General features: G+C 49.0%; 1 protein-coding gene across 1 annotated transcript in view; it reads right to left on the bottom strand.

Moving 5' to 3' along the window:
• The window catches only part of TSPAN2 (tetraspanin 2), a 58,174-nt gene that overhangs the window by 24,888 nt on the left and 12,449 nt on the right, over positions 1-20,837 (bottom strand). Inside the window, exons 2-6 of the mRNA XM_019457939.2 lie at positions 17,437-17,539; positions 5,356-5,453; positions 3,983-4,057; positions 2,623-2,721; positions 1,293-1,364 (exon numbers count right to left, since the gene is read on the bottom strand). Of these exons, the coding sequence (XP_019313484.1) occupies positions 1,293-1,364; positions 2,623-2,721; positions 3,983-4,057; positions 5,356-5,453; positions 17,437-17,539 (447 nt within the window). The remainder of the gene's footprint in view (positions 1-1,292; positions 1,365-2,622; positions 2,722-3,982; positions 4,058-5,355; positions 5,454-17,436; positions 17,540-20,837) is intronic.

Here is a 20,837-nt window from a genome sequence, read left to right as displayed (position 1 = left end):
CTTGCTTCCCAGGCGCCACTGTCTTTGGACTCTCTCCAGTTCGACTCCTCCTTCACAGTCTTCTTCTGGCTTCTTGTCCTTCGCTTACCCTTAAATGACAGGGTTTTCAGCCCACCTCTGCCTTATTCCACATACTCTCCCTGGGTGAAGCCACTCCTACGGCTTCAGCTACCACCACTATGCTGGGATTCCTACACCCATCTTCAGCTCAGATTACATGTAAGTCCCACAGGCACCTGAAGTGCAAACTTGGCCAAAACTGCCCCGGAATGTGCTCTTTTCCCTCCATGCACCTCTCACAGGGAGCAGAGTCTCCATCCACCCATTCTGCTCAAGGAGAAGTCTGAGGTCTTAGCTTCCTCCTCCCACTCCCCACTCACACACAAGAGATTGGCCAGGCCTGTTGATTCTACCCTCCGAACATCTCTGAATCGGCTGCCTCCTCTCCATCCCTACTGCTCGTGACTTTCATTAGCTCCTCATCCTCTCTTACCAAGGTGACCACAAGTGGCACCTACGTGGCCTCCCTCCAACACTCCCCAACCTTCTATTCTACCTGTCACACCCAGCAGCCTGAGTATTGTTTCTACAATGCAAAACGGACTATGATAATCCTCTGCTAAAAGCAACACCTTTCCCAAACTTCCAGGTGTAAAATCACGCCTTTGTCTGCCTTGCCCAAGAATGTCCCTCACCATCCCCTCTGGATTCCCTACTGTCCTGCAGTCCTGGGCTTCCCTACTGCCATGCCTCTGTTCCTGCTGCTTTATGGGCCCAGAATGACCTTCCTTTGTCAAAATGCAGCTCAAGGATCTCAACTTCTGTGAAGCTTTCTGTGTCTACATTGTATTCTTTACAGGCTTCGGGCACACACCATGTCCCCTGACTAGTCTACAAGGCCACTGAGGCAGGAGCCATGTTTCATCTCAGAGTTTTCAGAACCTGGCACAAAACCTGGCACAGGTTTTCAGAACCTGGCACCTTCACTTGCTAAATGAAGCATTCATCAGTGACTTCCAGGGAGAGGTGGGTGGGGCAACGTTCTCAGGGTGCACACCTCTGGCCCTGGTGAGTTTAATTAATGCCATGGCATTTGCACCATTATGGGCAGGTCCGCTTACCATCATTTCCCAGGGGACCGGGAGACTAGGACTCAGCATTGCTTCATGTATTTTACATAGAATAAAGCTGAGGCTCAGAAGCCACTGGGAGATGGCCTTCTAGAATCATACCCAAGGGGAAGAGCCATCTTACAGTATAGATAGGATGGGAACCCTAGTAGAGAAGCTTACCTTGTGCCCTAGAAGTTCCTTTGGGCATGTGGGTTGGACCTGTTCAGAGCTTTCTTTTCCACAGCACTGAAACTAGAGAGTCAGAGAACAGCTTTTAGGGCACAGGAAGGAGGAGTGGGAGCTATAAGTCTGGGCATCACGGCGGAGGACTGGGGCACTGAGGCAGCAAAGCAGCTATGGGGCCAATCTCTGCAACCCAAACTGACATTTCTAGGAAGATAGTGAAGAGTCACATAACCATGCTAGCAAAACAAGAAGAGAACTTCGGTAAAGTTGTCTGAGTTTTGCAATGGGAAGTGACTCAAGGCAATCCAAACAAAGCAAGAAGCCAATGACAGTGTCTTGTGTAAATTGCTGTTTTTTAGACAGGAATTGGGTCCTTAGATTCTTTATTTCAGCCCGGGAGTAACTTACCTTGCTGAGTAGCTCAAGTTTTATGAGCTTCAGGAAGGGCTCATTAACTGGGGACAGTCTGGGACAGAGAGGAGAAGTGGCCACAGTAAATAAACCCCAGGGGCTGAAAGGCCAGGGCATGAAGTCAGGCCAGCAAATAGGTGTCCTGCCTTAGGGCTGGCTCTTCAAAGACAAAGGAGACTGTGTGTTGCTTGATGTCCCTGGGGCAGCTGAGGCTGAACAGGATAAATGGTTGGCACCTTCCAGGACATTCCTGTGACAAACAGGAATGGGGCTACCCGGAAGCAACTGGCCCAGGGGTTCAGAGATACTTCTCCATACGGCAGTGGTTAATAAATCAGGATGACTCTGACCTGGCCCATCATCCATAAGCCCTTGTTGGTTAGCTGTGTGCAGCCCTCAGCACTGCACTGACAGCACAGTCTCATAGAACATTCTAGGATAAAGGGAGCATAGCTGTCTCCGTGCCCTTTTGTGTTACAAATGGGGGAGCTGAGTGATTATCAGGGAGGCAAAGAAGTGGCTCAAGTCGCAAAGAGGCTCAGTGGCAGAGCTGCAGCTAGAAAGAGCTTTCCTGACTTGAAGGTCATGGTCGCTTCTATTACACCACCATGCCACCCTCTGAGACAGCTTAGAACTGATTTGGGCTGCTTTCTGGGTGCTCTTCTTTGTGCTCTTTTGTCTCTCTGGGGCACATACCCTGACTTCCTCTGGTGAACGCTGGGTGCCAGGTAGGCCCCTTCCTCTTCTAGGTTCTACGCGTAATGCCAATGGCGGCTCCTGTGAGGGCTGAAATACAGCTACAGCATGGCTTCACCAAAGTTATTCTGATCTTTAAGCCAAGTGAAGAGAGAGGTCCTGACTAATGCATGGTCTTCAGAAGATATGATGTTAAAGAAGAAGCAAAGTTACTTACTGTTGAGTGGAAGGTAATGAGGGTCCCATTTCCCTTTTCCCTGTCTTTCAGGTAATCATTATAAGCCTCTTCATACATGGTCTGAACATGCCGTATAGCCTGAAAAAATACCAGGAAAACTGTGGGAAGTTCCAAACATTCTCCTTTCATCAAGGAAAACCCCCTCTTCCTTACCGTTGGAAAATACAGCCTGTCCCTGTGTTTATCTGTATTTTAAGGCAATTCTGCATTTACATAATAGATTATAGATTCTGGAGTTTCACAGATACTTCTGGAGATGGGAGGATAGACTAACCAAGAATAACTTTCATAGACTAGAAAGATTTCTTTAAGTGGAGGTTCTCAAACCTGAATGGACATCAGCATCCACTAAGCCCCAGACTCTGGGGCCTCCCCAGGAGATTCTGACATACAGGGAGTGGGGACTTAGGCATTCTTGGTACCCCACTGGTTAAAAGTATTCAAGTCTATTCATGACATGGTTGGAAAGATGCTCATGACTGAGGAACACTGTTTCAGCATATAAATATCGTAGAAAACATAGAGAATGCTTTGTCTGATATAAAGGCATGTGATCTGACATCCATAAAGATCTCAAAAAGTCATTAGATCCAATTCCTCCAACCTGCAAATATAGCCAGCTACTTCAGAAACATTCCAAAGGAGGTGATATTTACTTATTCTACGTGTTCACCGTTTTTTTTTTTTTTACATCTAAAGTAAGTTCATAAACACAATATTGATAGCACATGAATTTACATGAAATACAGTACATTTAAGACTCCATTCTTCCTCCTTTTCACTCCCCTCTTTCCCACAGGGTGTTTTAACCTTCTAAAAGGACATTTCCTCTGTGGGTTCTTCTGATAACCTATTTTGGACACCTATAGTTTGAGCACAAATCTAAAGAGACTGGCTTCACCAGCACACAGCAGGTCAGGCTTTAGTCTTCAAGGATGATGTGGCCTCTTTCCAGGCCGAGCCCTATGGACAAATATTAGTCCAACAAGGGATGAAAATGCATGTTCCTCTTGATCCCTCTTTCTCATGAATGCAATTTATCCCCTTTCCCCATTACAAATAGGATAATCTTAAGATAAATATCCTTTAAAAAATCATAGCCCCTTTCATAAATCTAATGAAAGCTATGAACTATCTCCTCAGAAAAATGTGTGCACATACGTGTATACACCCGCATAGGTCTGCACGATATTTCCAGGTTAAGACATTCTGCGCCAATGATAAACGTGGGGGTTATTTAGTTTTGTAATACCATTGTGGGTGTAATATTCTCATATCCTTTGCCATAAAGAGACCCTTTAACCATCGTAAAAAGAAATTGCATGTAATTTCTACTTACTACACCCTTGCCTATAAAAGCAAATACTCCAGTGGTTACTTCAGCAGCAAAGATCACCAGTAGGCAGGTGAAGAACTATAGAGGAGAGAAAACATTCACTTCATTAACTCAATACCTTTTCAATGTATTCGGCCTCTTTAATTCTAGTTCCATTTGGAAAACATGAGGCAAGATTATGAGTTCGAATTGATCTAGTAGGAAGTATTTGTCCCCCCTTCCCCTGGAGCTTGTTTATGCGTTCATTTGCTCATTGATTCATTCAGTGATTGTTTATTGAGCATCTACTCTGCACCAGGCACTGTCCTTGGCACTGAGTATTCATTGGTGAATAAGGTAAGATCCCAACGTCTCTGCGATCATGGGCCTCATCTTGGAAAAGGGTAAATATGATAAAGGAGTAAAGCACTAAAAAAAGGTGAGTTGGATAATTTCAGACACTGATAAAGAAATCCCACCATTCAGAACAGTGCCTGACACCTATGCGCTGAACGAATTCTTGAACAAAAGTGATACTACGAAGATCTAAAACAAGGCCAGGAGATAGGGAGCAACTGGTGGGGCCTGGGGCCTGTGAGGGCTTCTCTGGGGAGTGGGGGTGGTGGTGAGGGGTGGCCTCCCGGACAGATTTCTGTTCCGGTCTCTTGGGTCGGCTCTATGTTAAGAGATAAATGAGAGAGATGCTCAGCAACAGGGGAAAGACAGGCAGAATGCAGGACTGAGGAAATGAGTTAAGAGATTTTACACAGCAAGAGATCAGAAGCAGCAGGCACGGTTTAAAAATCAAAGATTGCAACGAGTAAGGAGAGACTGCCCTCTGAAATTGCTGTTTCTGACCCCTCATGGAGAAATACGAAATCCTTCTCTCTTCTGACCCCTCTTCCTTCTCCCTGTTTCTCTTAGGTCGCTCTGGCATTGGATGTGTATAGCAGTAACTGAAATTCGTTCTTTTTTTTTTTTTTTTTTTTCTATTTGACAGAGGCTGCTTGTTAAAATAATCCACGAGAGAGATGTTTGGCTAACTTATTGATCTCAAACAGCAATTCTTTTCTTGTAGATAACAGCACTTCCCTGGCTATAGGAACCTTAGCTGCCTCACTGGGAAGTACTTTTGAAAGAACAATCATAATTACCCCCTACAATTATTAGGCACCTTTCCTTCCAAAACATCTTCACACTAATGACCTCATTTTTTTTTCATATTTTCCATATGAGGCAGGGACAAAGATAATATTATTCTTAAGCAAGAGATGGAGAAAATGGAGACTCAGGGAGAGGGAGCGAGTGCCAAGGTCTCAGTGGGCCCGAGGAGCTGGCGCTGGAGGCCCGATCTCCAGTGCCCTTCAGACCAGTCCCCTCCCACATGCCCCACTTACAGATCCGAGCACACACTGCGACTCCCGCATGGCTCCGCAGCACCCGAAGAAGCCCACGGCCATCATCAGGGCCCCTGCTCCAACCAGTACATACAGTCCTGCAGGGAAGAGGTCAGAGGGGACACTGAGCACCTAGCCCGCTTGCTCCCCTGCTGTGCCAGGTGTCCCTGCAGAGCAGAGCATGGCTGCTGACAGTATAATGGGGAGCACTTGCTGAATGCTTGCTGAGTGTGCACCTGACAGAACCCGCACCAGGGTCCTGGGAGGTAGGGGGTACGATTATCCCCAGTGGACAGAGAAAGCTGATACCTACAGAGGTGAAGGGACCTACTCACTGTCACTTGAGCGGCAATGACTAGTTCAAATTCCACGGCTCATGCTCTTAATCCCCTCCAGGTGCCTCCTACATGCCGGGCACTTTACCTTTCAGATTTCTACCTTCCCTGGAAAGTGGGTATCACTATAATTTGTGGGAAAGTAGTGCAGTGAGTCCAGGGGTGGTCAGGAGTCAGTGCTGGAGCTGGGACACAAACCCACGCCTTTCCAGGAGACCCTTGGGCCGTCACGGCACTCTGGAATTAATGGCTGTCTCCATCACAGGAGAGGCTGCGAGGACAAAGTGCCTGGAAGGGAAAAGGGCTGATGGTCTGCCCAGGCACAGATGGGGAAGCAGGGACAGGGTGGGGCAGAACAGGGGGTCTTTGGTTACCAAGAGGGGCAGGAAGACACAGGAATAAGGCAGTCAAGTTTGGTTGAGAATCACCAACTGTAGAGGGCATCACCACGAACACTGGACACATGGGAGGTGGCAATGTTCCAAGAAAATAGCCAATGAGAGGAGGTGACAGGCTAATACACACCAAATACTATTCCTAATACCATAGTAGCTACATTTATTAAGGGCTTATTTTTTCCAGGCACTGTTTTAAGCACCTGGCACAGATTTATAATTTTATCTTCCTGAGGCAGGTACCATTATATCCATTTTCTAGCGAAACTAGTCCCCAAATGGTTAAACGATTTGCTCAAGAAGATAGAGCTGGGATAAAAATACCCATGTGCCTCTAAAGCTAGCTCATCATGGTTAGCCTACCCTGCCCTGTCTCGTCGGTAATACCAGCAGCCTCATTGCTGGCGCTAATCCCACTTAGTCCTGAAGTCAAGCCACAGGAACCACTGTTCTCACAGAGAAAGAAAAGGACAGAAATGTTCTTGTTCGGAGACAAATAAAGCCAAGCCCTTTCTTATTTCCTTTTCTGATCCGGAGATAAGTCAGAACACAATGTGGGGGCCTGGCACTTGACTTGCTTAGAGTAATGCTAATTGTCCCTATTTTATTTTTTTGCATTTTATTCATCTGAGTCACCTGGAAACCACTCCCAGTCACCGAAAGGGTGGGAGCCAGCCGGTGTCCCACCTCAGCGGGGAAAGCCTGAGCCGGGTGCCTCCGGGGGGCCCCTCTCAGTGCTGACGGTTGTTTGTGGGCAGATCTGTCTGGTCCCTGACACAGACAGGGTGACACCCAGGCAGCTCCGCTTCCTGTAGCACCCCAGCTCTTCTCGGGGCCCCTGGGACGGGGAAGCCCTGCCGTGCTGCGGTCCTGTGGCAGGTTATTTATTTACTTCCTGCTACTCCAGATCTGCCACTCCCTCCCCTTCCCTTTTCGCTAAAAGAATTGACTTAGTGTGGAACGGACGTGGGAATGAGAAACGACACCATGTTAAAGACAATACTGTTGTTGGCTCCACTGCCTACACACTTTATTGCTTTAAAAATTTTATTTTTCAAAGCTCTTTCACTTTCATCATCTTACTGGTCTCTCAAACAAGCCCGTAAGGTAAGGCGAGTGTTCTATTTCTGTTTTGCTGACGGGGGTCAGAGAGGCAAGGTCGCTCCAGGCGGGACACCTGGGACTGGAGACCTGATCCCCACCCTACTGCTGCAGGAAGGCAGCAACACCGTACTCAGTTCCCTCACAGAAGATCTCATGGTTGGGCTACCTTAATATATTGATTTCCCATTTAAAATGTTCACTGCAGGGGCACCTGGGTGGTTCTGTCGGCTGGACATCCTACTTGGGCTCAGGTCATGATCTCGAAGTTTGTGGGTTCGAGCCCCAGGTCTGCTGTCAGCACAGAGTCTGCTTTAGATCCTCTGTCCCTCTCTCTCCGCCCCCGCCCCCCTTGAGCTCTCTCTCTCAAAACATAAATAAACATTAGAAAATTTTTTTAACAGTCATGGTCTCCCACTGCTACAAGATCTACTCTACAGGTTCCGCTTACAGTAACAGCCTAGGGACTGGGCTCACCTTGATCCTTATCTAGCCCATGCTCTGGCCACAGGGGAGTTTATCGTGATCTGACCCGGCCAGCTCTTTTCCATTTTGTGCTTTTGCAGGCTGTCCTATTTGTCTGTCTTCTGTAGATTTTAAGTCCACAAACAACCCTTATTCACCCTATCTAGACCACGCCGACACAAGGCGGGATTCTTGATCAGTGTTTGTTGGATGAGGGGATAAAGAAAGAACATATCAAATCTGAAGTTCTGGACTGGCTGTCTGCCATCGCCCATCTTTGCTTAGAGATACACGCTAGGAATACATCTCAACCAACCTCCATGAAGCTGCCGCAGGGTGGGCTCTCTCAAGGTCGGGCAAATGTGTGCATGGCTGCACACTCTGAGAAAGGGTTCCTGAGAGTCTGGGATATAGGAAAGAGGGGTGCTCCTGAGGAAGCGGGGGTGCAGTGGACAGAGGCACAGGGGTCTGAGGAGGACACAGTTGTTCCCCACTGCAAACAGGCTCACTCGGTTCCACGGGCAACAATCCTCTCCCTTCTGAAATAGTACGAGCTCGCCAAGAAAATCTGCTGATTGGTATAGTAGTCCATTCTTAGGCTGTCAGAGTCTAGAGCTCAGAGCAAAAACACCCTGGAACTGACCCGGCAGCTCCGAATTCAGAGGCCTCTCCCCAGCAAACCTCAGTTTGTGTATGCGTAGGCCACGTGACTCAGCCCAGTGCCAAATGAGCACTGCTTGTTGGAGCTTAAGGGAAAATCAGACGAATTCCTTAGGCCTCTGGAAAGCAGTTCCCAGTCTGGTTGTAAAACTGCACACCATAAGGCCACCTGTGGCTTCCAAGGACACCTTATCCTTTTTCTGATCTGGCCCTCAAAAAATAGCTGTTGGCCACCTGGGTGGCTCAGTGGGTTGAGCATCCAACTTTGGCTCAGGTCACGATCTCAAAGTTTGTGAGTTTGAGCCCCGCATCAGGCTCTGTGCTGACAGCTCGGAGCCTGGAGCCTGCTTCGGATTCTGTGTCTCCCTCTCCCTCTGCCCCTCCTCTGCTCATGCCTGGTCTCTTTTTCTCTCCCTCTCAAAAAACAAACATTAAAAAAATAGCTGTTGAATGAATACATTAATTGACAGTCACATTTGAATTCCAAGATGGTTTCTGTAGAACCCTTTCCCTCTCAGGCGGCTGGTGTGACAAGTGTATTACCGATTTCTTAAAATCCCCTATGCCTTCCAAGTCCTATTTCCCTCGATTTGAAAAAAAAAAAAAGAGTAAACACCTTGAAAACGCATTTTTATCATTAATAGCTGGGCCTTGTGATGCAAGTGATCTTCACGTGACGCACTATCACCAAATCCCTGACGATTCCATCGCTCGTTTCTTGCATTCCAGATTCTTCTTTTTAAGCCAGAAGCACCATTTAGTTAACAGGGAAAGGAGACAGCAACCTCCAAAAAGCCTTGTCGGCATCAACTCATTTCAAAACGGCTTTCCCTTTTAGGGACTGGAGAGTGGCGTGGTCATCAATTATAGTGGCTTTCTGGCAGCAGATGGTTTTACACACTCGGCTAATGACCATTTGTCGTCTGGAATATTGGATGGGAGTTGGCTTATGGGGACAGTAAAGACTCGGGTTCTATCTAAATAACAACAGCTATCGGTTATCGAGTTGTGCTCTAAGTAGCGTAACATGTATTAGTCATGGAGTCATTCAGGGCTAGAGTAACAGATGCCACTTCCTGGAACCTCAGCCTGCTCTGTGCGGACTCTGCACTGTGACCTTGACAGGCATCATCTCGGGAACCTGCCGTCTGACAAGCCTCAATGCTGTCAACTCTTCTCTCACTGACTACCGGCACCTAAACCATTCCTTTCTCTCTCTTTCCTTCTCTTTTCGTCCCATGGAATCATGCATCCCATGGGCTGTGGGCCGGCTCCTTCCTTGATTGAGGAATACGATAACCTACCTACACAAAACAACAAAGCTACACGACAGGTACTGTGTGTCAGCACGCTCACGTGTTAAATCATCTCATGCTATGACGTCTGTGGTGCTGGTACTCCCATTTCACAGCTGGGGAATCGGAGACACAGACCGTTTAAGTCACTTCCCTGCGACTGCACAGCTCATGGACGGTGCAAAACTGGAACTGAACTAGGGAGTCTATTCCAAAGGGCCCCCCCCCCCCAACTCCTACAGGGCAATTCCGGTAGGAATGCAGGATAACAAAGGCTCACTGCTGGAAGTCTGTTAACTTTGTAACTTATAAATGTCAGGAGGGTTCTTTCTTCTTCCTTGAGAGAAGGGCTTGAGGAGTCTCTAGTGGATGATGTCTGGGTTTCCTTCTGAAAATACAGGGCTGGGAGCCAGAGACCCAGGCCTGTCAACTGAGCTTTAGGTACCTCCCCTTAGTCCTCAGTTTTGTCATCTGCAGTATGGATAACAATCTAACTTGTAAAAAAGGCTTCGGGGAAATTTTCTCAACAACGTGAGCTACGGCACATCTCTTCTGCAGCCACTATGACCGTCATGTCCAACTGAAAACCAAGAAGTGAAAAAAAAAATATTAGCGGGGTGAGTCAGAGTTTTGAGAAAAGGCAGGCTGGCTCCTCAGTGTTCAGCACTGCGTCCAGCCCGCAATCGGAGCCAGGCTCCCGGACTCTGAATTCAACAGGAAGACACAGCTGTAGGCAGTCAGCCTGTGACCCCGAAGGGCCAAAGGACTGCTGTTTGTGTGGGCAGCCCCTTCGTGGAGAAAACCTGCCAACGTCCTCTGCTCACGGGACACGACTTCAGGCTCTCCAGCACATGCCATCTGTCCAGGCTTCCAAGGGCTTAGGGGAGGCCTCCCTGCCCCCCAAGAAGCCCCCTGAGGTATCTGCCCCTCTACGAGGCAGCCCTAGAGACAGACTGACAGGAAGTCAGAGGGGCAGATGGGTAGAGTTTGGAAGACACGGGGGTGGGAGAGCTTCCCCTTGGAGCTCACTGAGAGAGACTACAGTGGAGAGAGTGCAGGAAGCCCCAAGCCACCCAAGCCTCTTTTGCCAGGCTCTCCTTTGTCCATGTTAGCACTCAGGGGACACAGACTTCCTGCGTCAGCCTCCAGACTCCGGCCTGGACTCAGAGGACCTGGAGAAGGGGCGGCAGGAGACAGTCTGACCACCCTCACGCCCTGCCTTCAGCGCCAGCTCCCCCCAGGGCTTGCGGCTGGATTCTTTCCACCCTGCCCCCAGCTCACATCAGGGTAGATCTTCATCACAGGAAGGGAGCCTCTTTCCATCACAAGGAGAAAGAACTAAGGATCCCAGACAGGAAAGCATCCCCCCAAAGATGGAGGAAGTTCTCCTACAAAGCATGGCGGTCATTTGCCCAGAAGCAGGCAGCTAGACCACGTGTCCTCCCGAGGTCCCTCTCAGAGGGGACGGACTCTAGGCTGTGAGGCCCTGTTTCTTTCAGAACCACTTGAATGTGCCAAGCCCATTCACCGACGCTCTTTAACAAAGGGGTGATAAGAGTTTGGTGGGCTGATTGCTCTGGAACTTACTCTGCAAAGAAAACACACAGATTAGTGACTGGTACCCTGTGACATGAAGTGAGATTTTCCAAAAGCTGGGCCTGCTTCTTTTTTAAAGTCCTATTACCTCACACTGTTTGCTATGCAAGTCCATAAATGGTGTCTGGGTGTATTTTTCTCCTCATTTGATTGCCAGAGAGCAGGTATCTTTCCGATTTGGAAAATTATTTATTGAGGAAGGAAGTATCGCCTTCTATAAACGTGGGTTATATTGCTTCACTTAGAAGGAATATTTAAAGTGAAGAAAAGATCTCTGACTTCACAGGACTTTTTATTGTTGCCTCTAACCAGAGAGGCAGCTTGGGGAAACAAACAAGGAGACCTGGGTTGTGGGCTGGGCCCCATCACAAAGAGCTGGAAAACTATGGCTGACTGCCAACCCCCGCTGCTCTACCCATTGGTTTCTAGTTTCTTGATAACACATTTCGCTGAACTTCAAGCACTGACCGTGAGCGTTTCACCAGCCACTCAAGGGAAGACACAGGGAAGGGAAGTGTGGCTGAGGAAGAACTAAGGGTGGGCAGACCCACATCAATGCCCCAGGCCACTAAAAACACACAAGATGGACCTCAGGCCCGGTTTATAGCCTGTTGTTTTCCCTAACCTGAATTCACTTCCTCCTCTCTCCGTGAGAGACACAAACCTTCTCCACTCAGTCCCTGTGGTCTGCCTCACCTCAACCTCTAAGGCAGGCATGAAGCCCAGGCCTCGGCCAAAAAGCCCATTCCAGTAACTGGTGTGGGAACAAGCACTGGACCCAAGATTGCCAGTAAGAGTGAGGCTCAGGACTTTGGTTAGTGCTGCTGGAATGAAAGAAGTATGTACCTCCGTTGCCAGTGTTGCTCGGGAGATGGCACCTGGAGCTGGGAGCAGCCATGTTGTCACATCTAATGGGAACCCGCCCAAGAATGGAGCCAAAGGGGAGCAGGGCTAAGATGGGTACAGGCTGGGCTCCGACCGCACCACCTGCACCCCCGAGATGAGTACTGATCCTGGACTTTTCAGTTTTGTGAGTCAAGAAATTTCTGTTTTGCTCAAGACAGTGGGAGTCAAGTTTCTGTGAGTGGATTTGAAAAGGGTCCTGACAGATACGTCCATAAAGATATGACATTTCTTGCATCTTGAGCAGTTCATTTTGCTTTCGTTTCAAAAATAGGATCAGGAATGTCTGTATGGAGCCTCTTCACCCTCTTACTCAGCACAGGAAATCTCCCGAATTGATAATCACTCCATTATGATTTTTGCCACGTTCGTGGTTAAATACTGATGTAGAGGAAAGCTCACTTCTATCTGTGGAAATCTGCTCAGCTTCCTTGGTTTACAAAATCATTAGAAAGGTTCTCTTCTGTTGGCCCCGAATGTACACCTGTGAAATTGCTATCAGCACTTTGTTTCTGGGACAACATACACAGGCTGCTCCCGAGACTGGCTTTCACCTCAGGTCCACATCCCTCCCCCTCTCTCTGAGCAGGATCCCTTCCTTCTGCAACTCAAGTTTCCACTGAAAATCATTAATTATTACTTCTAGGCTTGACTCTTCTATCACTGATATCTTTTGTCATTTTGATTCTTTCTATTCCTGACTTTAATAATGTTTAATAATAACGTTTAATAACATTTCTTATCTGCCTGTCTCTTTCTTCACAGTCCCTACTATTGACAACCCCCAAGGGTTATGCCCTATGTCTGCCTATGTCAATAACCTAGCATGGGCTATCTCCCCTCTCATTCTGCCACTGCCAGAATAATCTCTTTAAAATGAACTGCCAGGGTACCTGGGTGGCTCAGTTGGTGGAGCGTCCAGCTCTTGATCTCGGCTCAGGGCATTATCTTACAGTTCATGGGTTTGAGACCCGTGCTGGGCTCTGCACATGGAGTCTGCTTGGGATTCTCTCCCTCCCTCTCTGCGCCTCCCCTGCTTGTGCTCTCTCTCTCTCTCTCTCTCAAGATAAATAAACTTAAAAATAAACGCAGCACTGATCATGCCTCCCCCAAACCCTGAATTATTCCTCTACTGCTTACCAAATTAACAAGTTTTGACATTCAGGGTCCTTTGTGATTGTCCTCCTCCCTCTCTGGCACTTCTTCTTTTGTTTGTTTGTTTAACGTTTATTTATTTATTTTGAGGGGGAGAGAGAGAGAGCAAGCGCATGAGCAGGGGAGGGGCAGAGAGAGAATCCCAAAAAGGCTCCTCACTGTCAGTGCAGAGCCCATCGTGGGGCTCGATCTCACAGACCATGAGAACATAACCTGAGCTGAAATCAAGAGTCAGATGCTTAACCCACCGAGTGACCCAGGCGCCCCCTCCCTGGCCCTTCGAGTCCTATTTCCCACCTTGCCCCAACCTGTTACACTCCAACCAGAGTTCTCTGCCCAGCCTGGGTTCACTGGTCACTGTCCTGTGGACATGCCTTGTGCAGTCTTGCCCTACAACCTTCACCGTCCTCATTTTGCTTCCACTTACTGATTACAGTCTGGTCTTTCAAACCTACATCAGATCCTTGCCTCACCAGTTTAGAATGACCCCTGATTCACCCACTGCAAATACCACTTAGCTGGCATTTACGTGCTAGTTTCCACTAGAATTTGAGTTGTTAACTCCGTGAGTCTTTTCGAATAGATTGCAAAGATACATGGGAGAAAGTACAGCATTCTCATCCTTTTTTGTGTGACTCCAGTGCCCACGACTGTAGATGCTGGGTGATGCATCCATGAATAGGCTATATTTTTTTTCCCAAATGGAGAAACCTCTAAAAAAATGGAAAGAATAGAGGCACCCCTGCTTGAATGAATACCTATGTTTGCATAAACCCACAGTTGATGAAATCCCCAAATTAAAACAGCCAGGAAGAGATCACTAGATAACCAGACGCTTATCATCATTGAAAGGGAGACAGCTTTTCTTACATGTGTTTCACATAACCCAGGCCTTCATGACCTTTTAAAATGGGTTTTCTTCACTGGTGCTGAAAATTTCCAGTTCAAGCTCAGAAACTGCATTATAGAGATTTACATCTGTCAACCTCAAACTTGGTGAGGAGGTGGGTAGGTGGCTGGGCATTAGGCAGTTACTTATTGCCAAACACCTTGAAGGAGAAGGTCTGCCTGTAAGTGAACTGGTTGATGTTTCCCATGTTTTGGTTCTAGCAAAGGGCGGGCTCCCCCCAGGTTCCACCTGAAGGCAGAAATGCAGCTTTTGATGGAAAGTCTTGAGAGTCCCTCCCGAGGAAGAGGGGATAAATAGGGTGCCAGTGCGAAGCCAACAGCATGTGAAGAGAAGACAGACTGAATGTTAATAACCCTGAACCACAGCGTGCCTGGATTTCAGGAGCAAAAGATTTCCACTATTTTATTGGGACGGATGTCATGTTACGTCATCAGGTAACTACTGGCTTCAGAGTAGGGAGAGAAAATATTGTTGACCCTGGGCATCAGCTATAGTTGGTTGGAGGGGCTAGGTTAGGAAGACTATGATAAGAGAGCAGCCTGAACAATTAGCCATCACTTCCCCAGGAGAGGGAAATGATGGGTAACTGCTTGCCTTATGTTTGCCAGTGCTAATTCCGAGTCATGAGTAAGGCTCTCCCCAACTCAGTCAGTCTGTCTGAAACCCACCTGTCTTCCAAGGCCTCGTTCAAGCCCCCCTCCACCTGAGACTGTCCTGCCGGCCCCTAGTGCTTTCTCTCACTTCTTCTTCTTCTCCTCCTTTTTTAATGTAAGCTCTAGGCCCAACGTGGAGCACACACTCATGAGCCTGAGATCAAGAGTAGCATGTTCTTCTGACTGGGTCGGCCAGGTGGCTCTTAGAAGTGTCTCCTAAATCTGTGACGCTGGTTTCATGTGACTGCTAAAGTCACAGGCACATACACCATCACTGTTCCCACACAATCTTTTCTCTTTTTTTCGTCTTTTTTTTAGTAGGCTCTATGCCCGATATGGGGTTTGAACCCATGACCCCGAGATCAAGGGTTGCATGCTCCCCCAACTGAGCCAGCCAGGAGCCCCTTCTACTTCCTAATTCAGTGGTTATGCTTGTGCCACTCGTTAGCACTTAAGTTTGCTTGTGATTGTTGTCTGCTGTTTATTACTGCACATGTCTGAGAGGCAAGAATCCCAGGACAACAGGATCAAACCATGCTGGCTAATCCAGCGGGTGCTGAGGTGTGACTATGCTGAACTGAGTCAGACATCGTGGGGAACAAGTATGAAATAAGCAGGTCCTGGACTACCAGCAGCATATGGGGGTTGGGGGGGGCAGGGAGATTCATTCCTTCTGCTCCCCTCCCCTGACTGTTTCTGGGCATCCCCGGGGAGGTGGCGCAGGACAAGGACAGGCCGAGCTTTGTCTTGGGGCACTGGGGCCTGCCCTGGGATGGAGACGAGGTTTTCAGAGCCAGGAGTTCCTCAAGGAGAAATATGTTAAATGTGCGTGCTGGCTCTGGACGGAAGGGTGTGCATTCCCTGGAAACCACGTGAGTGGAAAAGAGCATTTCGGTGCTAAGCATGATGGCAGATTCCTCCGCTCCGTCCTTGGCACAAAACTCTGACTTTGTCCAAGGGTCAGAGGCCCTCCGGGGAGCCTGGGCCCCTTCCCAAGCCCAGGGTGCCTCCCCATTAGTCAGAGAGCCAGTCACAGTAGTTCTCTTCTCGGCCATGATTGGCTTAGGCTGGAACACACGGTACAGTCCTGGCCAATAAGCTGCGAGGAGAGGTCTGCTGGGGGTCTTCTGACAAAGGTGGTATTCATCCCTAAAAGGGGCCACGCGAGGTGAAACTTCTTTTTTTTTCTCTTTCGGAGGTTGCCGTATGAGGACATGAGACGTGGAGCCACAACGGCTGTCTTTTAAACCCGAGGGGAGGTGTCTGAGGTTATCCCAAGGACTGCCGGTGGAAAGACGGAAAAACCCTGGCTCCTTGATGACTTTGCTGGACCCAGAACTAGCTCTGGAGACGAGACTCCCCACCGCCACTCTTCCCTCCCCACGTTTCATCAATTTCGATATACATTTTACATATTTACACTTTAATGTTTCTAAAATTAGCATGCATATTTTAGGGGCGGTCATGGCTGAATTGGCAGCATTTCTTCTTTCCCACCTCAAGGTGGAACTTAAAATAATTGTGTGTTTTACAAAAGACTGCATCTAAGATTTGATGAATGTGGAGTGTCCTTACAGTTACCCATCTTGTAGTAGGTTTTCTTGTTACTTGCTCCTGGAAGTATCCTCACCGATCTGGCTGCTCTCTGCAGGAGGAGGCAGTGTGCGAAAGGTGCCAGGAACAGGAGGTGACACAGCTGTGGGTGGCCCTTCCTGGTGTGGAATGAGCCTGGGTGCTCAGTCCCCCCGGCCCGGCAGTGGACGTTGCTCTTCTCCGTGCTGGGAGCAAAGGACTTGCACAGGGCCCTGCTTCTCCCCCAGCAACTGACGCAGACCGTGTGGCTGCTACAGACCGTGAAATGGCCAGTCACACGGAGCTATGACCTGCAGTGACAACGGTCTGGAGCTTTTTGAAGTCTAGAGTCTGGGTGCACGCGGCTGGAGAGTGAGGACATTCGCAGAAGAGGACGAGGAGGAGATCAGAGGGACTAAACCCGGGGAAATGCTCAGCCCCTATTACTGACCACACTGTCTCAGAACTGCAGGCTGCCCTCGCAGCCCTCATCCCTTTCCTCCAGCTGGGTGGGGGAGGCAGCCTCTTCCCTGGGTAGGGAGCCCTGCCTTCTGCAGGCCCTAGTTAGGGATGGACTGAGCACCTCCAAACTTTGAGATGTCTCCTCACTTGGAATTGTGTCTCTCTCACGACAATTTAAAATAGCAGATCACACACAAAAAAACCTGACTCGGCAGAGACCCCATCAGCCCAGACGGACAAGAGGATGACCGATTTTGTGGCACACCCACCTCATTCGGAGGGCAAGAGGCAACCTTCTAACTCTTTGGAAATGAGATGTGGCTGAGAGAAGCACAGTAGGTCGGTCCTGGTCCTCCCACACTGGTCTTTCTTGATCCATGTGAGCAACAGGCAGGGTAGGGGTGCAGGGTCCTCGCCTGCCATGGCCACATGGCCCCTGCACCCTCGGGGCCAGGTGGAGTCTACAGGGGTCAGGTTTTGCGTCCTCACTTCCCCCTCCATAAGTCCAGGTGCGGGTTCTGCCCTAAGCCTCCGGGGCAGCTCTGGTAAAGCTTAGAGAAGCAAGCTGGGGTCACTCACCCATGTAGAAATACTCCGGGGACTTGTCCTCTGATGAGAAGTCCTTCATGGTGCCTCCAAACCGAAACCATAGTCCAAAACCGATGACGGCCGACCCTGCCAGCTGAAAGGGAAACAACCTGGTTTTTCAGGGAATGGAAAGGGATGGTGTACACATAGTCTGGGAGTGGGCTGGGGGCACAGAGTGCTGAGGCTGGATGAGGGTATCCCTTCAGAAACCAGCCTGTCCGCCCTTCACGTTTCCTAGGGAAGGTGAAACAATGTGCTCAAAGCCTCTCAGGTACCTGATGTGATACCAGAACTGGGATTTCCTGATTCCAAGCCCAGAGTTTTCCCCATTCTGCCAGGCTGCCCTGCGGTGACTGGGCATAACAGCACAGCCTGGGAGGCATCTCAAAAAGAATGTTCCAATAAAAGTCCCCCTGGAAGGCATCTACCCTCTGCCACATCGCCCCTTGCTGGGCAGTCCGCACCTCCTCACCGACATCACAGTGAAAGGGGACCGTCACCACAACAGCAAGCTGAGCTCTAAGACCTGGAAGAAACCCACTTTTCTCAACTGGAAGAAAGCACACCACCTCAGAACCCGCTTTCACCTCATGAGTGTGCAGTGCCCAGTTAGAAAGGTCTTTTAGAGGGATCTAGAACCCTGTCTCCACCAGGGCCTCTATGATCACAGTACGGCCTGGGGATGGTTTTGCAGGCAGAGAGGGAGCTCAGCTGTTTTTTTGTTTTGTTTTGTTTTGGGTTTTTTTTTTTTTTCTTTTTGGTTGCTATTTTGAGTTTCCATGGAAAGTGAGAAAGGAAAAAATAATTTTCTGAAAAAGCACGGTCTGTGTACTGTGCGGCTCATGGAGAGGCCGTGTGGCTGGCGCAGGCAGCGGCTGGTAGACTCATTGCCTGCTTCCTCTCGGCCACTCTGAGGGCTTCTGTGAGGCTCCGCATCAACGCTGGGAGTCTTTCCTCCCGTCGCAGGACTGTCACAACTCCTGCCACAAACACCCATCTCGAATTGTGTCCTATCAGTCAATCAACAGATACTCGCTGTGCACCTGCTGGGCTTGAGGCTCGTGGGGAAGCAAGCAGATGTCAAGATCGCCTCCTGGGTCGGCCAACCCCTCTCGTTGGTGCGGGGGCGCCCGAGCCCATCATCACATGAGCAGTTCAGAGGCTGCTTCTGGCCCGACAGGGAAGAGCACACACACATGCTAGCAACAGGACAGGATGCGGTCAGGGCGGTAGAGGTTTTCCGAAGGAAAAGGGCATCAAAGTCAGGGTCAGACCAGAGCCCTTTGGATGCAGCATCCCTCCATTCGCAGGACTGCTGCTGAAGGACCTGGTGCTCCCGTTTAGGGCTCTCTGGCTGGACTTATGTAAGGACTTTGTCCTTCCCTTGTCTCCAGGCCACTTCCCTCTGTGGCCGGCTTCTTCAGAAGAGCATGGGGAGTCAGAGGCTCTAGCACTCCACCAGCTGGACTCTCTCATGTGGAATAAGTAAAAGTTTCCAGTACTTAGGGGAAAGCACTAATTGGATAATGTGAGGGACAGCTAAGGGAGCTGGAGTCTGCCAGCTTTTTATTTTTTTATTTATTTTTTTATAGCATTTATTCATTTTTGGAAGATGGAGAAAGACAGACCGTGAGCAGGGGAGGGGCAGAGACAGAGGGAGACATAAGATCCCAAGCAGGCTCCAGGCTCTGAGCTGTCAGCACAGAGCCCGATGTGGGGCTCCAACTCCCAAGACCAAGAGATCATGACCTGAGCTGAAGTCGGACGCTTAACTGACTGAGCCACCCCGGAGTGTGACAGCTTTAAAAGGGGTTTTGCATGTTTAAAAGGGTAGCATGGCATGGAAAAATATTGAAAGAAGTCATGCTAAAACAGTCACAGTATGTATCTTTGAAGGTGGGATTATGGGTGGCTTTTTTTTTCCCACTCTACCGTCTAAGTTGTGTGCATTAAGCATGTATTACTCTCGTAAACTTAAAAATGTTATTTCTTTTCTTTCTTTTTTTTTTTTTTTAAAGCATTATAGGGTAGTTTATCTGCTCAACCCTGAAAGAGCGGGGAGGCTTTTCTTGGGCCGTGCTTTAGTTTGGGAGGGAACCAGCTTTGAGGTCATTGCTGTTCTGGTGTAGGAAAGAGAATGATGCCCTTGGGAGGACACTGTCCTAGAAGCTCCCCGAGGCTGCCTGGGACAGACGTGCCCAGCAAAGCCTCACAGGCAACCCTCCCATCTTGCCTCTGCGGCGACTTGATGGAAAGACAGTTTCCAAATACAAAGCAAAATCTGTTGACAGAGGCGTCAGGCCAAAGGCCTGCAGCCACCAAGCAGACTGTGGAGGAGGTGACTGGTCCCAGGGACACCCCACCACGCGGCCACATTTTTGGCATGTCTGTACACAGACTTTAATTTGTTGCTGTCTGGGATCACCCTCCCAGACGGAACACATTTGTCCACTTCTGGCACACATGTATTCACTGCATAATGGAAAATTAAAAGAGAAGTTGCAATTTAAAGCCACGGGGCAAGGAGAAAAAAATCTGGGCTTGCTCATCCACGCCCCCAACCCCAAACCACACGGGTTTCCTCCCGGGTCAAGGAAACTGTGGCTTAACTGAATGTCATCACTGTGTGGAGGGAATCCTCCCAGCACATAGCCACTGGCTATGTCAGGAATACGTGGGTGAGGACCAGTCAGGCCTGAGGTTGCTCGTGACAACAGTGATCGCTGCTTTGGAAAGTGACATCAACACAGACCACGTAGCCCTTTGGTTTTTTCAAACTCACCATTCCGGTAAGGCTCTTGTAATACTCTGATCACTGGACTCTGACTGATCTAACTCATGCTACAAACTGAATTAAATTGAAAAACTTCACCCCAACTCGAGTGCAGCCAGGGGCAAAGAGAGCAAGGCAGGTGTCAGTGAGTCCCCTTGCTCTGTGTGTCCCAAACCCGGGAAGAGACATCTCACTAAGTGATGTGGGAGAAGACTTCAGGCCCACTAAGCTTAAATTTTAACCCCTTCTAGGCCCAAACCCCTCCGTTTTTCCGCTCTTTCTTTTCCTTTTAATCTCAGCCACAACATGCACCTCAGCCAGTGTTGGAACAAACAAGGAATGAGGCCGCCCTTTCCTTCTCTTGCCCCTGCCCTCACCTCCTTCCCCTTCCTCCCATCTTTCAAGGAATCAACTGCGGTCCCAGTTGGGGATGTGCTAGGCTTTAGGAAATCAATGCTGAAAGACAGGACTCACAGTCTCACATGGAAGATAATCCCATGAATGGACACATGCAACGTAATGCAGGAAGTGTGCTCATGGGAGAGCGTCACACTGCCCTGGGGGGCAGAGCAAAGCATGACAACCGGTGTTCGGCAGAAGGCATTTTGATTTACACCTT

This window comes from Panthera pardus, unplaced genomic scaffold (assembly GCF_024362965.1).
Source record: "Panthera pardus isolate Hobbes unplaced genomic scaffold, ASM2436296v1 HiC_scaffold_11, whole genome shotgun sequence".
Taxonomy (NCBI): Eukaryota; Metazoa; Chordata; class Mammalia; order Carnivora; family Felidae; genus Panthera; species Panthera pardus.
Note: the sequence above shows the minus strand (reverse complement) of the source record. Positions and strands in the feature narration are given on the sequence as shown.